Source organism: Thunnus maccoyii, chromosome 17 (assembly GCF_910596095.1).
Source record: "Thunnus maccoyii chromosome 17, fThuMac1.1, whole genome shotgun sequence".
NCBI lineage: Eukaryota > Metazoa > Chordata > Actinopteri > Scombriformes > Scombridae > Thunnus > Thunnus maccoyii.
This window is the reverse complement of record NC_056549.1, coordinates 18,985,593-19,006,035: the sequence shown is the minus strand read 5'-3', so window position 1 is coordinate 19,006,035 and position 20,443 is coordinate 18,985,593. Positions and strand designations below refer to the sequence as shown.

Below are 20,443 nucleotides of genomic sequence, written 5' to 3'. Positions count from 1 at the left end.
AGATAATACCAGGCACCTGTGAATGTTTGCAATATTGTTTTCTCTTTCTTTTCAGAGATGCAAGTCATGCGTATTTAATCATATTTGCTTTACTCACAGTTGAGATTAATGTTTTTAAACAATTAATTTCCTGGTGCCATTTCCTGGTTCGCCCTTCCCAGTGTTGCCAAAGTCCAGTTGGACAATTGAGAATCTGGTTTCCAGCTAACTTTTAAAAGGTTTAAAACTCCCTAACTCTTAAAAAAATTGATGATTATAATGTCCTGTTTGTTTAACTGTACAAGGAGAAAGCTGCATTCAGATGAGACTGAAGTAATTTGAGTGGGAATGGGGAGTGTTATGAACACATGTGCTCCAAATGCAAATATGAGCCCTGGTGGTCTGCAGTAACATACACAGGCCTGTCCATGTGTATTTTTACATAGTAAAGTATATGCTTGTAGAGGCATGGTCTGAGCCCATAGGAATGTTCTGTGGAGATCACATCCATGCTGCAAACTTGGCGGAGTTCCTTTACGACCTGACAAACATATTCTAAGTTTGATCGTCGCATAATAGGAAGAGAGAGAAGAAGAATGGCAGGAAGGGAGAAAGAAAATGGCAGGAATCGAGACAGTAGCAGAGGTTGATGTAATTGACAGGATTTGAATAGGAGTGAGTGAACAAGTGGAAACGAGGAAGAATGCGAGAGGAACGGAGGAGAAGAAAGAAATAAACAAAGATGGAAGGAAAGGAGAGAGGCTTTCAGTATAGACACATGGTCTTAGTCTTCGCTCACTGATGTGATGGTCTCTTTTTCTTCCTCTCTTCTCTATATCTTCCCCTCGGACACACCAAGAGGTGGCACAATGAAATTGATGATGTAGTGGCTACTGCACTTGTGGCTCATGCAGAGCCTACTGTTGTGTGTGGTTAGTCACAAAAGGGATAAGAAGAGAGAAATCTCCATCGGCATTGCTTCTTATTCATCATAGCAGGGTTGTATAAAATCAGAAACTGCAACAATATGATGATGAGCTTCCTTCATTTTGGACTCTGGTTCTGTTCCCACCCTCAAAGATCAGCACTGTTAAGGCAGTTAGCACAGTTGCAAATATGCGTAACAAAGTTCGAACTTTAAGCAAAAGCACCACGCAAATTTACTGTGACTCCATGAACAATATCCACTGATGTTGGCAGTTCCACTGAATTTTTTTTGGGGGGGGGGTCCGAAATGTTTGGAACGCTGGCGCAAAAGTTTGTACTTTCCATATCCACATAGCTGTGAGGATCCGAACATGTGATGTGAACTTGTGTCACCTGCCCAGGTCAGGGTCCACGTGCAGTCCAAAATTTATGACCATGTGGTCCTTACTGCCAACAAATGTGTAAACACATCCGTCTGTGCAGATACCCTATGTAGCATAAATAGAATCGCATGCATTGACTGCGTGGCAGAGTACTGGTTGCTGTAATAATTCCTCTTCTCCATCCTGCAAACTATTCCCTCTCTTTCATGACACGGTCCTCACTCTGTGCAAAAATGTCCTACAAGTTCAGCCAAAGCTAATGTGAGCCTTCAGCAGTCGGAGTTCGCCAAACCAAATGGATATTTTCCAAAGATTTATTGCTGAGGGATACTCCCTGGTCGCAAGTAAGCTTTGTTGCTGGAACCAGAATGCTACACATTGTCAGTCTATTACTCTTGTTTAAACCCAATGATTAGGGATAACACACAACTTAAAATAAACATGGGGGACTTTTTATGTTTTTGAGTTGTCCATCCGTCTGTCCCGTTCTCGTGAACATGATATTTCACCAATGCCTTGAGGAAATTTCTTGAAATTTGGCACAAACGTCCACTTGGGCCCAAGGATGAACTGATTAGATTTTGGTGGTCAAAGGTCAAGATCACTGTGACCTCACAAAACGTGTTTTTGGCCATAACTCAAGAATTCATACACTAATTATGACAACATTTCACACAAATGTCTAATAGGATAAAATGATGAAGGGATGACATTTTTGTATCCAAAAGGTCAAAGGTCAACTTCACCGTGATTGATCATAATGTTCTGCAAAAACACTTTTCTGGCCATGATTCAACACCAAAACCCAGGAACAGAAGGGGAGATTGTGACCATATTTCATATTTGGTCAGATACTGAATTGGTGACACTAATCTTGGTTCCCACCTTTTTAGTTTTAGAATTTGTAGCTTCTTTGAAGCAACATCCATATCTGAAGCTTTGTCTACTGTCATGATTACAACTTTGTGTTCTATCAGAATCAGCTTTATTGACCAAGCGTGTGAACACATACAAGGAAAATACACTTAATACCTTTTTAATTAAATTCCTTCAAAGTCTTCACTACAAATATTTTGAGCCTGAACAGGCATAGATGTAAACTGCAACTTGACTGGCTGGCGGAGGCATGCAACCGCAAGGCAGTATTTCTAGGTTGGAGCTGCTTTGTAACCAACATCTGCATATGACATCATTCTTTGAACATATTTTGATCTTGTTTATAGTTTAAATGTCTATGTAGGATGTTCACATGCCCATTATGAAGCACTCACAGAGCTGTTTGAACTACTTACGAGGATCATCAGGGCTGTAAAGAGACGAGGGTGTTCACAGCTGTTTGCTGACCACTCCAGGGTAAAGAGCACTTCAGGTGACCATAAAGTGTGTGAGTGAAGTGGACGAGTTAAGTGTAGCATGAGTCATTAAACCTGGACTGGTAGTTGACATGTCGGACTGACTGCATCTATGCAGTGTCGAGTCTCAGTTGTAATCGTCATGCACATGTCGTGCTCTTGAATTGTTTGCCCTTGGCTGGTGTGGTGCATGACATCATGGATAGATTTATAGATTAAATAGTTTAATTGTTTATTAATGAGGAAAACTGACTACATTGACTCTACTGTACCTTCTGTAAACACACTGTAGCATATTGTTGGTCCATTCATTCCAGATTGACATCAGTATTTATTCATTCTTAGACTAAATTAGCATCTTCATTAGCATTACTAGTTATGGTGGAATTATATTTGGCAGTTCATGTGCCTCTTGCTTTTGTAAATTACATCCAAGTTTGCTTTCTAGCAGTCTGCTTCTTCCTTCCTTTTTGTTGGCTCACTTCTTGGTACATTACTGTGACCAACTACCACAAACCAGCGAAATAGTGCGAAACCATCCAGAGGAGTGTGTATCAAGTCACTCTTCCTTGTGCATGATACAAACAAAACACTTCTAAAAACATTGCTTCATAGCGCTACTCCACAAGGTACCTTTTTATTTATTTATTTATTTTAAAGGAGCAGATCCAAACTACATTTTATATCCAAAAGTTGCCGTCTTTCCTGTTGCAAGACGATCACAAGTCTGAAAATGCTTCCAGTCATGGAAAGTGAAGAGAAAAATGTGGATGTAATCCAGACGAGCTGCTGATTATCTGCCAGATTCCTTCAGTGTATGTGAATGTTTGTGATGTAGTATGATACTTTTAAAATCCAATTTCTACACAGATTTTGTGATATGGATTTTTTTAAATCTAAAAATGATTTCAGGCTGAATAATTGTGTTCATTCATTTCTAATAACCACTACACTGGACTGTAGTAAAACAAAACGTGACTGATAGAGTTTTGTCAGTGTTTTGCTCTCTTTGTGAGTATTGGCTGTCTGGTCTTCAGTCTGGTTCCCTCTGGTTCTTGCTGTTTGCCTTCCGGATGGGCTTGATGTTCAACATATTGAACTTGGCTGAATAGTAAAGCACCCCAGCTCTTTGTCTTTTTCAAGTTAAATGAAAGCCAGAGATTGAAGCCAGGTTGCGCAGGCACTGGCTGATTCACTCACTCTCTTGTCTGGCAGGAAACACAGTCCTCACACACTATCCTAATCCTTGCATGCACGTACATACATCTCACACACACACACACACTCAGAGGAGAAACAGTCCCAACCTGCATTCTTAGGACCATAATTAGAGATCATTTACAAGGATCAGGTTGAACATAATCTGGACAGGAGGTAACTAAAGCCTGGCCATCTTCGCTCTCTGTATGTGTGTGTGTGTGTGTATGTGTTGAGGAGGGGGGTGCAGGTTGTCTATGTGTGTACAAGAGCCAACTCACCCAGGAAACAGCCAAGGTGTGCCCCAAACATGAAGCTGGAAGGTGGGAAGGAGGGGCTGGGCAAACACAAGATGGAGCAATCTCTCTCTCTCTTGATGTTTGTGTTTCGCTGCAAACGGAAACACATGGTTTCACTGTATTTACTCTCCTTGTATGTTTGTGTTTGTTTGTGTCTGTCTGTGTATGCAGGTTGCACACGTGCACATTCCGCACGTCCATATCTAGCCTCACAAGTTGGTGTGAAGACCATTAAGTTATTAACTCAATCTTATCTGTGGAGTGATAAACCTAATGCATTTTGTGTGAAACATACACACACATGCCATAGTTTAAATACATCATCCACTGTGATAAGGAAGGCTATATCATAAATTTGTCAAAGAGCAAAGAAAATGATCAGTTACCTATTAATATCATGATGTGTAATATAAATAATAGCCTTTCGTGCTGTGTGTACATTAACTTGAAAGCAGTGTGTTGCTTATCAAGAAGCCAAGGCTATTAGTTTGTGTGTGTGTGTGTGTGTGTACGTGTGTGTGTGTTGTTTTCGACCACTAGATTACTTCTCATTCTCTGATATGTAATTGTTAAAAACTGGGTCAGGCTCAGGAGCGCAGACATTTGGGTGGACACACACACACAAACACACACAGGCACGGTGAATCAGTTCCAAACTCGTCTGAGGAAAATACAGTTTCATGTCACTTCAGTTTTGGACGCTCCAATTCCTTCCTGCTTTTCTTGGCACAGCGGTGGAGCAAAATTAAAACTAGAGAAAACTGTGATTCAGCACTTTAGACTCTACCTTCATTGTTATTTTTTGAGAGATGTATTTCAAAACACTTCAGTTTGCATATTAGGAGAGAGTTTAAAGTGAAAGAGAAAGATCTGTACCGCTCTCATGTCTATGTTTCAGCTATGGAAATGGGTTTTGTGTCACTGATTTGTTGACACTTATGCAGTTCTGTTCACCAACTCGGAGCTATTGTCAGAAATTCCCAAAATTTCCAACTCCAAACTAAATCAGGTTGCTGACATCAGTGATTTTGTACATCTTGGTTGCTTGTACTTACGGTTAAAGCGATATAGACGAATGCAGCATGTAACTCCCCATAAAACCATTATTTGTTGCTTTTACATTTCTGTTTTAGCTTAGCTTTGTCCCCCTGGTTCTATCTTTATGCTAAGCTACAAGCTAATTGCCCTCTGGATCCAGCTCCAAACTTAACACAGAGAGTAGTATTGATCCTCTCGCAACTCTCAGTCAGAAAGTACTACATGGTGATATAGTCACATATGTAATATAATAGGTCACATGTTTTGTTTCCTGCTTCTTCGTTCTTTGGCTCCAAGTGGCCAAAAGATCAGAATTTTGATACAAGCAGTTTCAGAGCAGGAACATGTAGATTCAGTTTCTGCACTCGGTATTGATGCAGTAGTGGTTTACCGTAATCAAACCTGTGATCTTCTCATATCAGAGCAGTCTAACAAGCAATTGTTCTCAAGTTGTTGTTCTCAATAGAGGTGTCACCATAGTAAAAAGACCCCCAAGGTATGTATTTGAAAGGTGAGAGAGTGGGTATGTACCGGGATTCTTTGAGGTTGTTCTCAGTTTTACGTTTCATGTTTTTGAGCACAAGTCTGTGATCTCCGATGCTTTGATGTGAGACAGGTTTAGGCTGAGCTGGTGCTGCTGGCAGCGAGAGAGCAGCGCTGTCCTATAGCAAGCTGGATCACAGTGTTTCCACAACACCAGAGCTGCGGGGTCATCGGTATAGTGAGCTTTGATGATAAAGAGTGGTGTCAGACTCCCATCAAGTTGGTATGAGTCTTTGCTTGTCTGTTTGGTGTGTGTATTTGCTCCCTGTTCTTCCCGTCAAAGCTGGCCTTTCTATGAAGCAAGACCTTGGAAAACGTCGGGGGGGAAACTTGGATGGCTTCCGTCTGATATGCTGCATGTGTGGTTTCACTTCAGCTGGCCTGACTGTGGGGCCTTGGGAGTTGGTAATCATATCTTAACGGATCTCTCCACAGACAGAAGGTTGCGAGCCAGTTTGGCACCGGCTTGACGCCAAATAGACTCCTGTAGCTGCACACACACAGACACACAAACCTGCCTGTCTTCTGTGGAAATAGGGCTTTCATTCATCGCCTCAGAGAGGAGTGTTCTCAGCATTACACAGTTAATCTTGTCATTAAATCTCTTGCTCTGTATTGCTGCTAAAATGCTCACACTTACAGTTATGAGGGGCACAAATAAATTAGAAAACGTAGTGACAAGTTTCTTAATGTGCGTATATTCTCACACAGTGTAGTAGTAACTGATGGTTCCTTGTGTGTGAATCATTTCATTGGGTGGGACTGGAGACATATCTGTCAGAGTTAGTGGTCCTCATATGGCGGGTGGTCAGTCGGGCTGTGGTCAGCTGGTATGTCAGGAATTGGGTTGCTAAACAGATGGAGGCTGTCAGAATATGCAAGTGGTATTGCAACTGCTAGAAGTTACATACAGTGCATCTCTTTAATACTTCATTTGAAAGAGGGAAGGACAGGGTGGTGCCTGTTGGGAGTGTGAATTTAATTAGAATTTTAACGGCTCTCTGTGTGTGACATTTGCAACTCTGAGCATTAACAAATCATCAGGTCATTTTGAGAAGAAACGTTATATTTTACACATTGCCTGAAAGTACAATATTAAAGTTTATATACTTATATTTGTATTATATGTTGTCATAAAAGAGGGATCCCTCCTCTGCTGCTCTTTCTGAAGTTTTGGCCATTTGATTTTTCTCGTTAATTAAGTTTTTACAATGTTTTTTCCCTTCATCCAAATGGAGGATCTCAGAATAGAGGGTGTTTTAGTCCAAATAAAGCTAAAACTTTGAGTTTTAATATAGCAACATCACGGTGACGGGCAGCAACAGCATGTATTGTATCTACTGCTTTAAGTTTAGAGACACTAGCATATCAATTTCACTTAAATATATTAAAGATGCCGATTGTCTAGACGGTGGTCTTACTCGATTACAGCAATTACATGATGGCATCATGATTGATATGACAACCATATATTTAAAAATGCAATAAGCAGAGACTTTGTTTTGGCACTTAAACTAACAATGGCAGTACGTCACAACAAGTCAAAGGGTTGCATCGGTGTTGGCGTGTTGCTACATGTTGGTACAGATGGAGAGATTTTGAAATACAAACTAGGATGACCAGTTTATGGTCCTTAGAGACAGGATTGTACAACTTTTAAAGTTGGTACTTTTGTATGGCATCAATCATTTTTTCCTTTATTTCAGTGTTTGTATGGTTAACAGTGAATTTCATTGGTCGGTATGGTGCCTTGCTTGATGATGTTAGATGATCAATAAAAGATTACTGACATATGTGTAGTCACATTAGTGTACAACATTTCAGGATGTGTAGGTATCCATTACTTTTAAATGATTATCACTTGATATTTTGTGCCAATAGTTACAACTTACAAGATATTTGCCTTCAAAAACAGCCCATAATACCTGGAAAAACATTGCATGTCCATGTCGCGGTAAAATAAGATGGCTTTCCCCCTTACTGGGTCTTTCTGAAAACTGTTTCCCAATATCCTTTGTGCTCACATGGGTACCCCAATTGAGACCTCGCCATCTGGTGGTGTTAATAATTACAGTTGCATTTTCCCACCCGGTTACATATATGAGACAAAATCAATTAACAGAAATCTCTGTCTTTCTCATTTTTCTCTCTAGACGATTATAACTACCTGCCTGATGCGTTGCCTCCTCTTCCTGAAGTCCCGGACTCCGGCTCAGTCCTGAGCTCCGTTGACATACCGGTCCGCTGCCTCCGCAACCCTGCCTTCCGCCACGCCTCCTCGCGCTACTGCTCCGCCCACAGCATGGACTCCTCCCCCGACAGCGCCGAAAGGCCCATCAGCTACAGTTCCACCTCCTCCTCCGCCTCCTCCCGGGACAGTCACTGCTCGCTGGGCAGCCGCTCCACCCTCGTCCCCGCCCCTCACTGTAACCCGGTCACCTCAGACCAGGACTCCGGGGCGATTCGGTTGGAGCTGGTTCCGGCCCGCCAGCTGGGATGTGGAGAGGAAGATGACAGAAATGACAGAGGGATGGACACAGAGAGGGGGCCCGGGAGGCAGAGCAGTGGACAGACTCCGACAGAACATTCAGAGCCTGAGCTGAGCCTGGACAGAGGAGGAGAGCGGACGGGTCAGGTACAGGGACCCAGGACGTATGTGGACAGGGTGGTGCAGGAGATACTGGACACAGAGAGAACCTACGTCCAGGACCTGCGAAGCATTGTAGAGGTAAGCAGCAAAAATCCATAATAATATGACTTAGTTACTGAACACAACCTGTGTCAGAAATTGAGAGCAGAAGGATCCTACATATGGTCAGGACTTCAAAGGAACATTAGCACATTTGGCAGGACATCAAATGTTGAGTAAGGCCTTGAACAAATTTGTGCTTTTGTGAACTATATTAGTTCCAACTATGACGTCTCAACTTTCATTCGGGCCGTTTGTGTGAAAGTAAATGATGATGATGAGGAGGAGTAATCGTGATTATTTTCTGAAGAATCTTCTTATCTGGAGGATTTGTTTACTTTACTTTTGGGTGTAAGGTTTTAAACATCAGTGGTTCCCGGCCTTTCAGCTTGTGACCCTTTAAACCAAAACGAGTCTGAGACAATAAACAGAAATTTTCATTCCAGTAATATGTTTTTTTTTCTGATTTCTCATCCCATTAATCATCTCACAACCCCTAAGATTTATCTTAGTGGGGAGTGCTGACCCTAACAGAACCCCACTTTTAAATCAATAAATAGAGACAGAAATTAGAGTGGGAGAAAATGGTTTTAAACTTTTCAAAGGTCCCATCTTGCTCAGGCAAAAAAAAATAAAAAGTTTCCAAAAAATCTTCATGAGCACCAGCTGATCCAGTTGAGGTCCAAGCGGCAGCAGTGGGATGCCATAAATGTGTTTCAGTCCTGCAACTGCTTGACCTTGGCCTTTTCAGGAATACAAGGCTTTAAATCACCAGATAACAAACATCCTTTTGGTCTTTGTGGTTTTCCTCACACACGTGACACACACGGTTTGTTGCCTGCTGGGAACCTTCAATACAATAAGGTCACCTGCGCTTGCAGGCAGGGTTTGGTCGAGTTACACGACACCGGTGCCTTTGTGCAGCTGGCAAAGGCACACATTCAAAACTTCAGACGTGCGCATGCACACGCATGTAAGCACACACACATACTGTATGCACACACACTCAGACAAATAGACTCTTTTTTTGAGGTTGGCTTTGAACTGAAAGGATACACATTGCCTCTAGTCAGCGCTTTAGTGGCTTTGTTTAGGACTGGGTGTAGTGGTTTGTATCAAAGGTTGCTCTCCTTTCTCTTTCCCTCCTCTTTGTTTCTCTGAGAAACTGTAAAAATGTGCAGTGCAGATGTGATGCATGTTTTGCATTCTGCAGCTTAATTTAAATTGATTGCGTTGTGAAATGACAAAATGTTTGTGTGGAATATTTTGCATTTTGCATTTTTGCATGAGCTTTTCAGTTTTTGTGCATGTATCGGAGCTTTGCCCACCTTTTAACATATCTCCCTTCTTAGCAATGCTTTCTCTCATACTCTAGGCTGTCAGTTCATGGGCCAGTGTGAGTGTTTGTAGATTGTATGTGTCTGTTCCTTGGAGTTAGAAAGGTTCATAAGGAGAATAACTGTTGTCAAAAGAAAACAGGAAACTCATATTCCCCAAGAGACGGGATAAGCAGGGGGAGCGAGGTTTAGTTTTTGTGGTTTGGCCTGTCACTCCTGATCGATGTCCCACCCTCTCCTGTTCTCCTTCCTTTGCTCCCTCGCAGGAGGTGAGGAAAAGGGATAGAGAGAGAGGAAGGTAGGAAGAGGGATTTAGCTCCGAGATAACAATGTCTAAAGTAGGTTAGGAAAACACTGAACAGAGCTTAGACACTGCACTTAATAACCCTCTACCGCCTGTACTCTGCAGACCACCACATTAGTGAAGCAGACCACCCAGTCGTGGACGACCACACTTACATGGCAGGACTGCCAAGTCTTCTTGGGAAAAGACACATGCATTTAGCCTTTCTTCACCCCTTTAATGACAGTTCCAGTCAGTGCACGGAGGATGGATTGCACTGATTGTATCTGTGTGAATAGAGCTTTTAACGTGACAGTTTACCTATTCTGAGGAGTAAACTCCAGCTGTTGGACACTACATGCACAACATCTATTATCAGCACTGTCCTGTGTGAGCTGGTCCCGCAACCTCCCTTTTCCATAATCCCTTTGCCCATGCTGCTTCCTGCAAGGGAAGAGGGTGTGACAGCCTCAACACAAATATTTACCCAGACTCTCCCGGGCTCACCTGTGTTTCATCTGTCAGCGGCGGTGTGACGTGCTGGTCGACACAAACTCATACCTCGCCTGTGTGTGTGAACCGTACGTGTGTATTTAGATTACTTACATGTGTAAGTTTCATGTAGTCTGTCAGTGTTTGCAAGATCGAATGCGTTTCTATGTGTGAATGTTGTGCGGTGTTTTTATTAGCTCTGCGTGATCACCGCTACTTTGCTCGATAAGCGAGTGTAAATGAGGCCAATCCATCATCCGCAAACAATCTCAAAGACAAAGCTCTGATCTTGCTTCCCCCCCCGCCTCCTTTTTCCAGGCCATTTGGAGTTGGCCAGGAATTTGGAAATAAGCTGAGAGCATCAGTTGGCCTGCAGAAATACTCAAAAGTAATGAGATTTGGATGTTTACACTCAGCATTGTCTAGAGGAACGACTTCCTACTGCGGTGTAGAGTGAGGGACGTGTTTGGTGTGTACTCGAAGGAGGTTAATGGTTAACACGAGAAAGTATCAAGTTTGTACATGTTATGTCTGATGCTTAGCAGGGAGTGTACCTTGAGAGGTGTGTGTTTGTGTGTTTGTGTGTGTGTGTGCGTGTCTAACTGAACGCTGCCTATTGTTGAGCTCAGTCAGGCTTTAACTGTGAGTGTGACGAGTGAAACGGGTCAAGCCGGGTCAGATCCGTGACCCCGTGGCTAATAAAGCATCACCTTACACATTACCTCCGATATTCAACAAAATCTAAACATGACCCCGTGACATGACCTCCCAAACATAACCGCCAACCTGCCCGTGAGCGGGATTTCCATTATTATTCTTCAACTCAAATCCTCAAACCAAAATCTTGCCTTAAAGCTCTTGTTTAAACTTAAAACTCTCACTTACTGCATAGTGAATTAATGCCTCTGTCCTCTTAGTTAAGATTGCACTCTTTCTATTTCTATATCCCTCCTTTTGCCTAACCAAACACATTTTAATGGACTGCTGCCCAGGCTGAGGCACGTTATATTTTACTCATAATTTACTCACAATAATGAGTAAAATCATTACCAGGAACGGAAACCACAGCAGCAGACTCAAATTAAGCAAACAGACTTCTTCTTTTTGGGCTCGTTTAAAAACACTCATAAAAAAAATAGTGTTGTTTGTGATGAAATGAGCAGTGGATGTGTGTTTGTACATGTTTAGGGCAACCTGGTTCTTTTCTCAATGTTGTAATGTCTGTCCTGCCCAGTTGCAGACTGTGGTCTAGTGTGTAATGGTGCATTGGTAAACTGTAATGGTGCCGCCACCAGCATGCTTCCTCCTCCTGAGCCCCTATTCCATATCCGCCTGTAGTTTCATGTTTGAATACAGCTGCATGGATGGTTTAGTGTGTGTGTGTGCGTCTACATAAGTGTTCTTCTTGTGTAACTGTGTTGTGTGGTTGGACTAATGTTGGCAATTTTTATTTGCCTGGAGGAACAGATACTATCAGCGCTTCACCCATCTGTCAGTGAGACCGACGAGCAAGAGACGCAGAGTTGTAAGGAGCAGAGAGTCAGACGTGGACTTTTCTGTCTCCTGTATGTTGTCTGATTCAGATTTAGAGTTGTATGGACTCCAACTGCAATTACAGGCTATAGAGTACAAACAGTATAAAATTCAATAATGACAAAACATAGGTAACCAACTGGAATGAAGTGCAAAAAAAAAAAAACAGCCTACAGCAGAAGATGTACTACTTTTTTGATCTCTCAAAAACAATCAGTCGTGCTGATTGACACAAAGAGAATAAACATGCTTGCAAAAGAGAATTTTACACTTAATAATCATTAGTGCCTCTGCTACTGGGAGACCTTCCCGTCTGTCTTTCTCCACCTCTCACTTTCTTTCTGCGGGGCATACTGAGAGCCGAGGCTGGTGTTTAATCACACAGAGTCGTATCAGCAAGTCTTCACTAACGACAGCGATGGAAGCCGTGATAAGAGACAGAGAGTTAAGTCTTCCTGACTACCTGTTTTCCAACAAGGACCCGTGTTAAACCTGTGTTTCCCAGTATTGTGTTGTTTTACTGACTTATCAAGCTGCAAGAAAACACTGAAGCAAGTATTAAGCAGTGCATTACGTAGACGGATGGTCATTATTTACTGTTACACCAGGGTTTTACAGTAAAGTTGTTTTCTAAAGCATATTAAGAATTTTAATCTGTCTCTCTTGAAATCAGATGAGAAGATAAATGACCAGAATGTTTTAGTTTGTGCTTTATTTCTTAAAAATGCTTCTGTGCATACAACAGTTGTCATGGAGGTTCTGACAAATGATGAGTGAAATTATATTTTTCATGCATGTCCACTCTATTATAATGTAGTATTCATCTCATGTAGAATTTACAGGACAGAAATGCAATAACCTGTAAAACATTTTGTACATAATTACAAGCAAAAAAAAGTAAATAAAAGATAATTAGATAAAAGTGTTTGATAATGAAAGATGATATTTTCCTCTATGCAGTAGGTGAGTAAGTGACTGAACAGATTCAAGCTCATGGACAGCTGGTTGATTAACTTTCAAGACTGTAGCTTATATCGTAGTCAATTTATTGATGAGTAAACCTCAAAAAACTTGTCCTGTGACCCTTTTATCTCGTCATCTTTGGTTCGTTGGACAGAATTCTCCAAAACCACCTTTCTGAAAGCCCTAAATTATACATGTTGTGATTTATTTCCATGACTCCTTAAATAAAGGAAAAGCTACTTAAGCAGTTGACAGGATGTGGAAATTCTCACACGTAAACAGATCACTCACAGAGCTTAATTATGTTTGGACACTGTGAGTGGTGCAAAGTCAAGTCAAGTGGAGCAAAGGTGAACAGAGCTTTGTGAGATACCAGGGTGAATTCTGTGAGGAGTGTGATAGTGGTCCGAGTGTGTGTGTGTGTGTGTGCGCCAAGGCTGGTGCCAATCAAGACGTCAACCCTGTATAGTAGTTCCTCTCTCATGAATGTTCTTTCTCTCCCTCTCTCTCTCTCTTTCTCTCTGCAGGACTACTTGCAGTGTATCACTAACCAGTCTCGACTGGCCTTGAGCTCTGAGGATAAAGGCTCTCTATTTGGCAACATCCAGGACATCTTCCACTTCAACAGGTACAAAACACACACAGAAGTGCACACTCGAGACTTTCACTTTGGACTGTGACAGATTTAAGTCACAAAAATAGACTTGAAATTTGACTACCGTGTTGACTTATATGAGACTCCCTAAAGACATTCACGACTGACATTTTTCAATCAGACAGCGACAGACAGGTCTTGCATAACGACATAACTTGAATATTTGATGATAGGCTTCATTCAAAGCACTCAGCTATTATTTACACAGCTTTGAAAACAAAATGTTCCAACGCGGTGTTATTCTAATGGTCAGCATTTTGTGTTTGAAGACTTGTTTTCGAGGACTTCTCAAGAACCGGAAATGTGACTTTGACAAGACTCCAAACTTGACTTACACTTGTCACGACTGACACGAGACTCGACTTGGACTTGGTCGAGAAGATTTTGAAAAACAGCTCTGCAGCTCTAAACAGAAATATTCTCTTGTGTCTGTGAGGCTTAACAAACAATGTCCTGCTCGTAGTGAAACTGGGGCTGAGCCACCTGTTGATTCCTGGGAAGGGCGTTGTTGTGGCAGTCAGGTGTGTGTGTGTGTGTGTGTGTGTGTGTGTGTGTGTGTAATCAATCCCTGTCTGCATATTTGTCTCCTCCGGCACCGCTTTAAACTATGTGTATGTGTGTGTGTGTGTATGTGTGTGTTGCTTATTCAGACAAGATGGCTAGTTGAGTGTCAGCCATGGTGGTCTGGAGACACAAACATTTTCTTCCACCTATTCATTTATCAGCTGCCGTGCGTAGACAAACTGGCCAGTAAAAAGGAAGCATAAAAGCAGTTTTAAGGCGGTCACGATGACCTCATGCTTTAGCCATGAAACAATAACTTCACCAGTGACCTTCTTTTTTTCTCCACACACACACACATCTATACACAGGAGTTGCCTGTTTGAATTCATGGAAGTTTCTCATTTGTTCAGAGGCAAGCGCCCTAAGACCTAATTTCTGTATCCAGGGTGACTCTTGCTCCTGAAATTCACTACAATTGTTTGGGACAATGAATCCTGTGAGAGTTTTTTTTTAATGTTCATGTGTCTGTGTGATTGATGGATGAAAAAGAATAAGTTTACACTTGTGTGTGTTTAAAGAAGTAGGAAATAATGGGTGCACATTTTAACATCAAATGCTGATTTCTTTGTCTCAGGGACTTGCTTCACGACCTCGAGAAGTGTAACGCCGACCCTGTGGCCATCGCCGAGTGCTTCGTATCCAAGGTAAAGCTGTTCACCTCCCTTTCCACTCCCCCACTCCCCCCCCACCTTCTTCCCCCCTCTTGTCTGTCTCCTTTGCATACACACACACTCCTATCTGGCTTGTTGAAACCTGTCCAAACAGCTGGTTCAGACTCACATGCACACACAGGCACACTTTGGGCAGAAAATAAGAAACAGACAACGTGCTAATATTAGAGTTAAGTTCCTAAAAAAAAAAAAAAAAAAAAAAAAAAAAATCTCATGACGCTGCAGAAAGTCAATTAAATATAGTGAAGAGAGTAACATTATTTAGGTGGTGGGAATGTCAGTTTTAAGTGCAGCAGGAGGGCAGGGAAGAAGGAGGAATTTTAAGCACCGTCCAAGTATGTAATCACCTTTTTTACTGGAGAAGCAGGAGGGTGATAATTGTGATCAAGAAAAAACCGGACTCAGCAACTTTGCTCAGAGTAACACTGCTCCCACTGTCTGTGCGTCTCAGCTTTTATTCCTCTACTGTCCATGCCCCATAACACGATTGCACGATTATGTCCCATGATAATGCGCCGCATTCCAGCACTTCCTCTAAAACACTTTACATTCCCTCCCGACCCTACTGCAATTACACCCGATACCACAGAGCAACTGTCCTGACCGTGTATGAGAAAACAAGTCTCATTCTGCGTCACAGACTCTCGAAATACAGCAGATGTTGTCGTTACAAACCACTTTTATTGCAGCCCACAGCACCACGTAATTAAGTGAGATCCATAAACAAACCGACATGTTGACATCTTGTAACCGTCTGATTAATGTTACTGTTAGGAGAAAAAAAAAAAGTGTTAACAGAAAATTGCACAGAAAAGAAGCAGTTTGGTGATCTTGATCCACCTTTTACTTGAGCTAATCTGCATTTTTTTATGTTGTTGTTGACAGGTATTCTGCAGCTTAGAGCCATCTGAAAGTAAAACTCTGCCTCCTTAGGTTCCGATCACATCTCGCCTGGAGCCTCATGCTTCTGATAAATTCTCTCTCATGGGACTGGTACTCATACTGCAGATGTCCATTTAAAAACACATTGAAACTATTCCAAATTTTTTACTGGAGGAGCGGTAACAAGCTCCGGACTTGCTGCCGACAAGTCCTGCCCAGCACACACATACCTGTGTGTTTCACAGCAACCTGCATAGAATCACTTTTTACTGCCATTCTTCTTGCTGTAACAATTTTCCAAAACACACAAACGTTCACTGTTTGTGAAGTTAGTTGGATTAATAGAAAAACAGTTTGTCAAAATACATAAATACACTTAAGCTGCAGTCATGAGTTAGTATATTAAGATGCTTCCCACTTAGCACCTGAAATCCCTGCACCGTATTTAACTGTTGTATGTTTAATGTGGCCGCGATTTAATCAAAAAAATCATAATCTGTCATCATTGTAAATCTGACTGTTTTGTCAAATTTAGCCTGAGTATGCATTTTAATCCATAGAGAATTGACCAAATCACTTTTACACAACCTATGAAGACATCATGTTTCCACCGAGATTGAAGGTTTATTCTCCTCCTTGAAAAGAGCAGTTTACAAAATAGTCTCACTTCAAGGTCTATTAGTAGCTGTACGTTGGAGTTTTTGATCATATTACGCAATCTTCCTAAGCAAATGAAGCTGTCATGGAAATGTACATGTTCTGAATTTTTAAATGTCTTGACCTTGTTCAGCACGATGAGTCCTTCAAATGCTCAGATAAAAAACAGAAATCTGAGCATTAACAGTTCTGTGAGAAATGAGTGAATCTCATTGGAAAAGGAAGGCAGACTGTGTGATACGATCAAACCATAAAGTCTGTAGATCAAACGCTCTAATGGACAGCTACTAATGGACCTTGTGATGAGATTGTTTTGACAATCATGTTTCCCTAGATGGTTCATTACATTCCTTTATAGTATATTCTTATCCGTATCATATTCAAAAGTAGCTCAGATTTTTGACATCTACATAGCTGTTGATGGTGAAAGATTGCTCTTGATTTTTCTGCCCGAATTTTTTTTTCAATGCGTGTGAGTGTGTGTACAAGTGTGTTAAGGGTCTGTGTGTTTAGGCCTGTCTTGTATAGATTTGTCATAGAGTGCGTTTAATACAGTCATACGAGTGCTGGGTCATGAGCCAGACCTCCTCCTGGAAACATTTAGTCACGGCTGACCATCACGCCCTTTAGCATTGAGACATCCAAGGACTAACTTCCGTGTGTGAGCGGGCGTGTTTGTGTGTGTGTGTGTGTGTGTATGCATGTGTGACCCGATCATTTGACAGGCTGACTTCTGGTAATAGGGTTGTAACCAGAATAGTAACCTGAGTTCTTCTGTATTACTGAAAGTTAGTCATGGTTGCTAAGAAGAACCCAGAAAAACCACAAAACCTCCTTTTCACTATCTGCTGTGAAATGTGCACACACACCTGCACACACAAACACAGAGAGATAATACTTTTCTAGTCTCCGCAGCCAAGAATCACAACCCAGCTCGATGTTTGGAGAAGAGACAAATCTAGTTGTAAATCTCTGCCTCTCTCTCAGATAATTGGCTACCTATCCCCATGTTCCTCTCTGTTCGACTAAATCCTAACTGTGCAACGTGTTGAGTGAGCCTGTAGAGCGTTTTATGAGTTGCGACATGCTGACTGAAGTGCAGAGAACACAATTACAAGATATGAAGGATTTTTTTTCGCCCCCAGTGATCTATCGGGTTCAGGGCTCATCTGATGACTCACTGTGAGCAGTTCGGTCTTGACAAATTAGTATAAAAACATAATCTGCTACTTTATTACTTCGTCATTAAAATGATGAGCAGGCGCTGCTGCACCTAGATATTTCAGTCGGTGGTCACAGCTCAAAAAAAGTAGAAATATTTCATGTAGTTTGTATCTTGATACTCTTGAGAAGGATATTTTTGATCTTCATCATGCAGCATTTGGATATAGTGATTATATGATTTTAGTATAGCTTGCATATATTTCTGAAAGGGAAGTATATTATAGATCTGGGTTATTTCAGGGTCTGCTGGTTTCCTGGTTCGGTTCAAAGAGAGTGTGCAGACGTGTGTGTGTGTGTGTGTGTTTCCATGTCAGTGTGTCGTGTCTGCATGTGCCCACATGCATGCTCTGCACAAATTTGTATTCCATAGAAGCGTTTATGTATCTTGTGGTCTTGTGTTCACGGAGCGAAGAAATATTAAGAGTGTGTGTTAGTGTGTGTCATCAGAAATCGATGGTGGCACATCTGGTTGTGTTTAGGCCTGGTCTGTGGCGGCAGACTGCTGGAGACGAGGAGGAGAGCTCTGCTCTTCAATTTAGAACGGTTCCCACAGAGCACCTCAGGCTAACAAATCATGAGAGCCTGTGTGTGTGTGTGTGTGCGTGCGTGTGTTCTCCTCGTTTGTGCTGCACATTTCAGTGGGATGCACTGTTTGTGTCTGCATAGGTAGGTGCAATTGTTTGCTGAGGCGGTTTGAATAGAAATCTATATTTACATTCAGCAACATAACATTCACACACATCCAGTCTATACTCTAAGTTTACTATGAGTCCCATGTAGGACGTCCACAGTGCTGCATGTCTGTGTGTGTTTGTACATTATGAACCAGGACAGACTTCTATCGTCTGCCCTGCGTGTTTATGATGGGGCTTCCTGATAGCTGTCCGCATCCTGCGACCCCCGTTTGTGTTTATGGACAGAAATAGATTTCAATTAGACTGTCACGTTATGCAACAACAAGGGGTTCATCTTGAGGCCTGCAAGCGAGCGACATGAGAGGGAGAGAGAAGGAATGCAAGATTATGAAAGAGGAGAAAATTAGAAGAATATGCATAGAATGAGAAGATGGCATGAAAAATGTGTTGCAGAAATAGAAATCAAGACACAGTTTTGAGAGCAAAGGAAGTTTCTCAGAGGAAAGAGAAAGAGGTTCATCCCGGCTTTGATAAGTCATGCCATCTCTGATGTCTTTGATGTTCAGAGAGGCATGCAAGGTGGGCAAAGTCTCAATTAAAGGGGCGGCAATGAAGTACGAGGGGATATTTAATCCGTGCTCTCAGGGCTGTCGGGATAAACAGAGACTTAAAAGCCAGGACGCAGGCTAATCATAAGCTACAGGGTTGACTTTCAATTAGTAGCAGTGAGTGGAGGAGAGAGGACGCCTTGTCTGTGGGCTCAGAGTGTGTAGAGCTGTAAACATGACACAGTTGACCAGTCATCTACACTGCAATGAACAGCTGCAGATACAGTATGAGCAGTGATGAACAGGCGGTAAGGCGGATAAATCTTGACCTTTTTAAAGGACACACTAGTGGGTTACTATGTTCATTTATGACATGGCAAGTATATTTTACTTTACAGGTACTCATTTTGCAAACAATAAAAACACATTTTTATACTGTTCCAGGCATTCATTGGTTTCAAATCATTTATGAATGATATAAAATTTCTGCAGGAGGCTTTTGAAACTTGCTTTGTCGGTGTAATCCAAATATAAAGTTTGTGATTTGTAGTTACAGAGTTACAATGTGTAAACATACTGGTATAGACCTCTAATTAGTGTTACTGTAATTATATTGGACCAAAACCACCAAAAATCAATAAAAAATATCATCAAGGATGCACCTTTTTGCTTTTTCCCCTCAAATTGTTAGTTTGCTAAAATGCATCACAAATAATTACTGCATATTAAAGTATGTGAATGCATGACTTTTTATTCAAATTGGGGTCAAATTAACTGCTACATCCTTGAATGTACCTGCTAAGACTCCCAAATGCTCACAATCATTACATGACATCACTCCATGTCGCTCTTTTTCTTCTCTTCACAAGTTGTAACTCTTCAGTTACTCCTTTAATTGTTTCCTGTTACATAAATGTGTCAACTCATTTGTCTTCTTTTTTTTCTCCCCAGAGTGAAGAATTCCACATTTACACCCAGTACTGCACGAACTACCCACGGTAAGTCAGTTACTGTCTGTCTCTTTGTGTGTGTTTGTCCCTATTTCTGTATACGAGACAGTGAGTCTACTGTACAAAATCCTCCCGTCGTCATTGTCGTCCTATCATGATCTCATCTCCATATACCTTCTTCCCAGCGTCTCACATAACTCCATTGTGTATGTCGATCAATGCGTTACCCTTTTTACCCTCCCTGACAAACTGACACGTTCTATAGAAGCAACCTCAGCAGGAGTCAAAGTGTCTACTGGCGGTTGTGCCTCAGGGTCTCTCTACCTCTCTCCTCCCCTCCCTCTTGCTCCATTTTTTTTCTTTCGTTCTTTTATTTGCTGCTTATTGACAGAGTTACAGCTCACACACTGACAGATGGGATATTATAGTTGTCACCTTATCATACCTAACGCTGTTAATGTTTTATTCTGCTTTGTGTGAGTGTGGTCCTATGGGACGTATACTGTGTGATCGAATGGGCTGAAACGTGAGGCTCTTCTTCATGCCAAGATACACTGCACCTACCAAACACACCCTCTTCTCTGGCTTACCATTGTTCCTCCCCAGTGTACGATAAGGCACGTGGGCATGACACTATTTACA

The 20,443-nt window shown here is 41.7% G+C and overlaps 1 protein-coding gene across 2 annotated transcripts in view; it reads left to right on the top strand.

Annotated features, from left to right (window-relative positions):
- Positions 1 to 20,443, top strand: part of LOC121882695 (pleckstrin homology domain-containing family G member 1) — a 76,068-nt gene that overhangs the window by 44,662 nt on the left and 10,963 nt on the right. For both annotated transcript variants that reach the window (XM_042391109.1, XM_042391111.1), the window contains 4 exons: positions 7,872 to 8,446; positions 13,543 to 13,643; positions 14,809 to 14,878; positions 19,803 to 19,849. In XM_042391109.1, the coding sequence (XP_042247043.1) occupies positions 7,872 to 8,446; positions 13,543 to 13,643; positions 14,809 to 14,878; positions 19,803 to 19,849 (793 nt within the window). The remainder of the gene's footprint in view (positions 1 to 7,871; positions 8,447 to 13,542; positions 13,644 to 14,808; positions 14,879 to 19,802; positions 19,850 to 20,443) is intronic.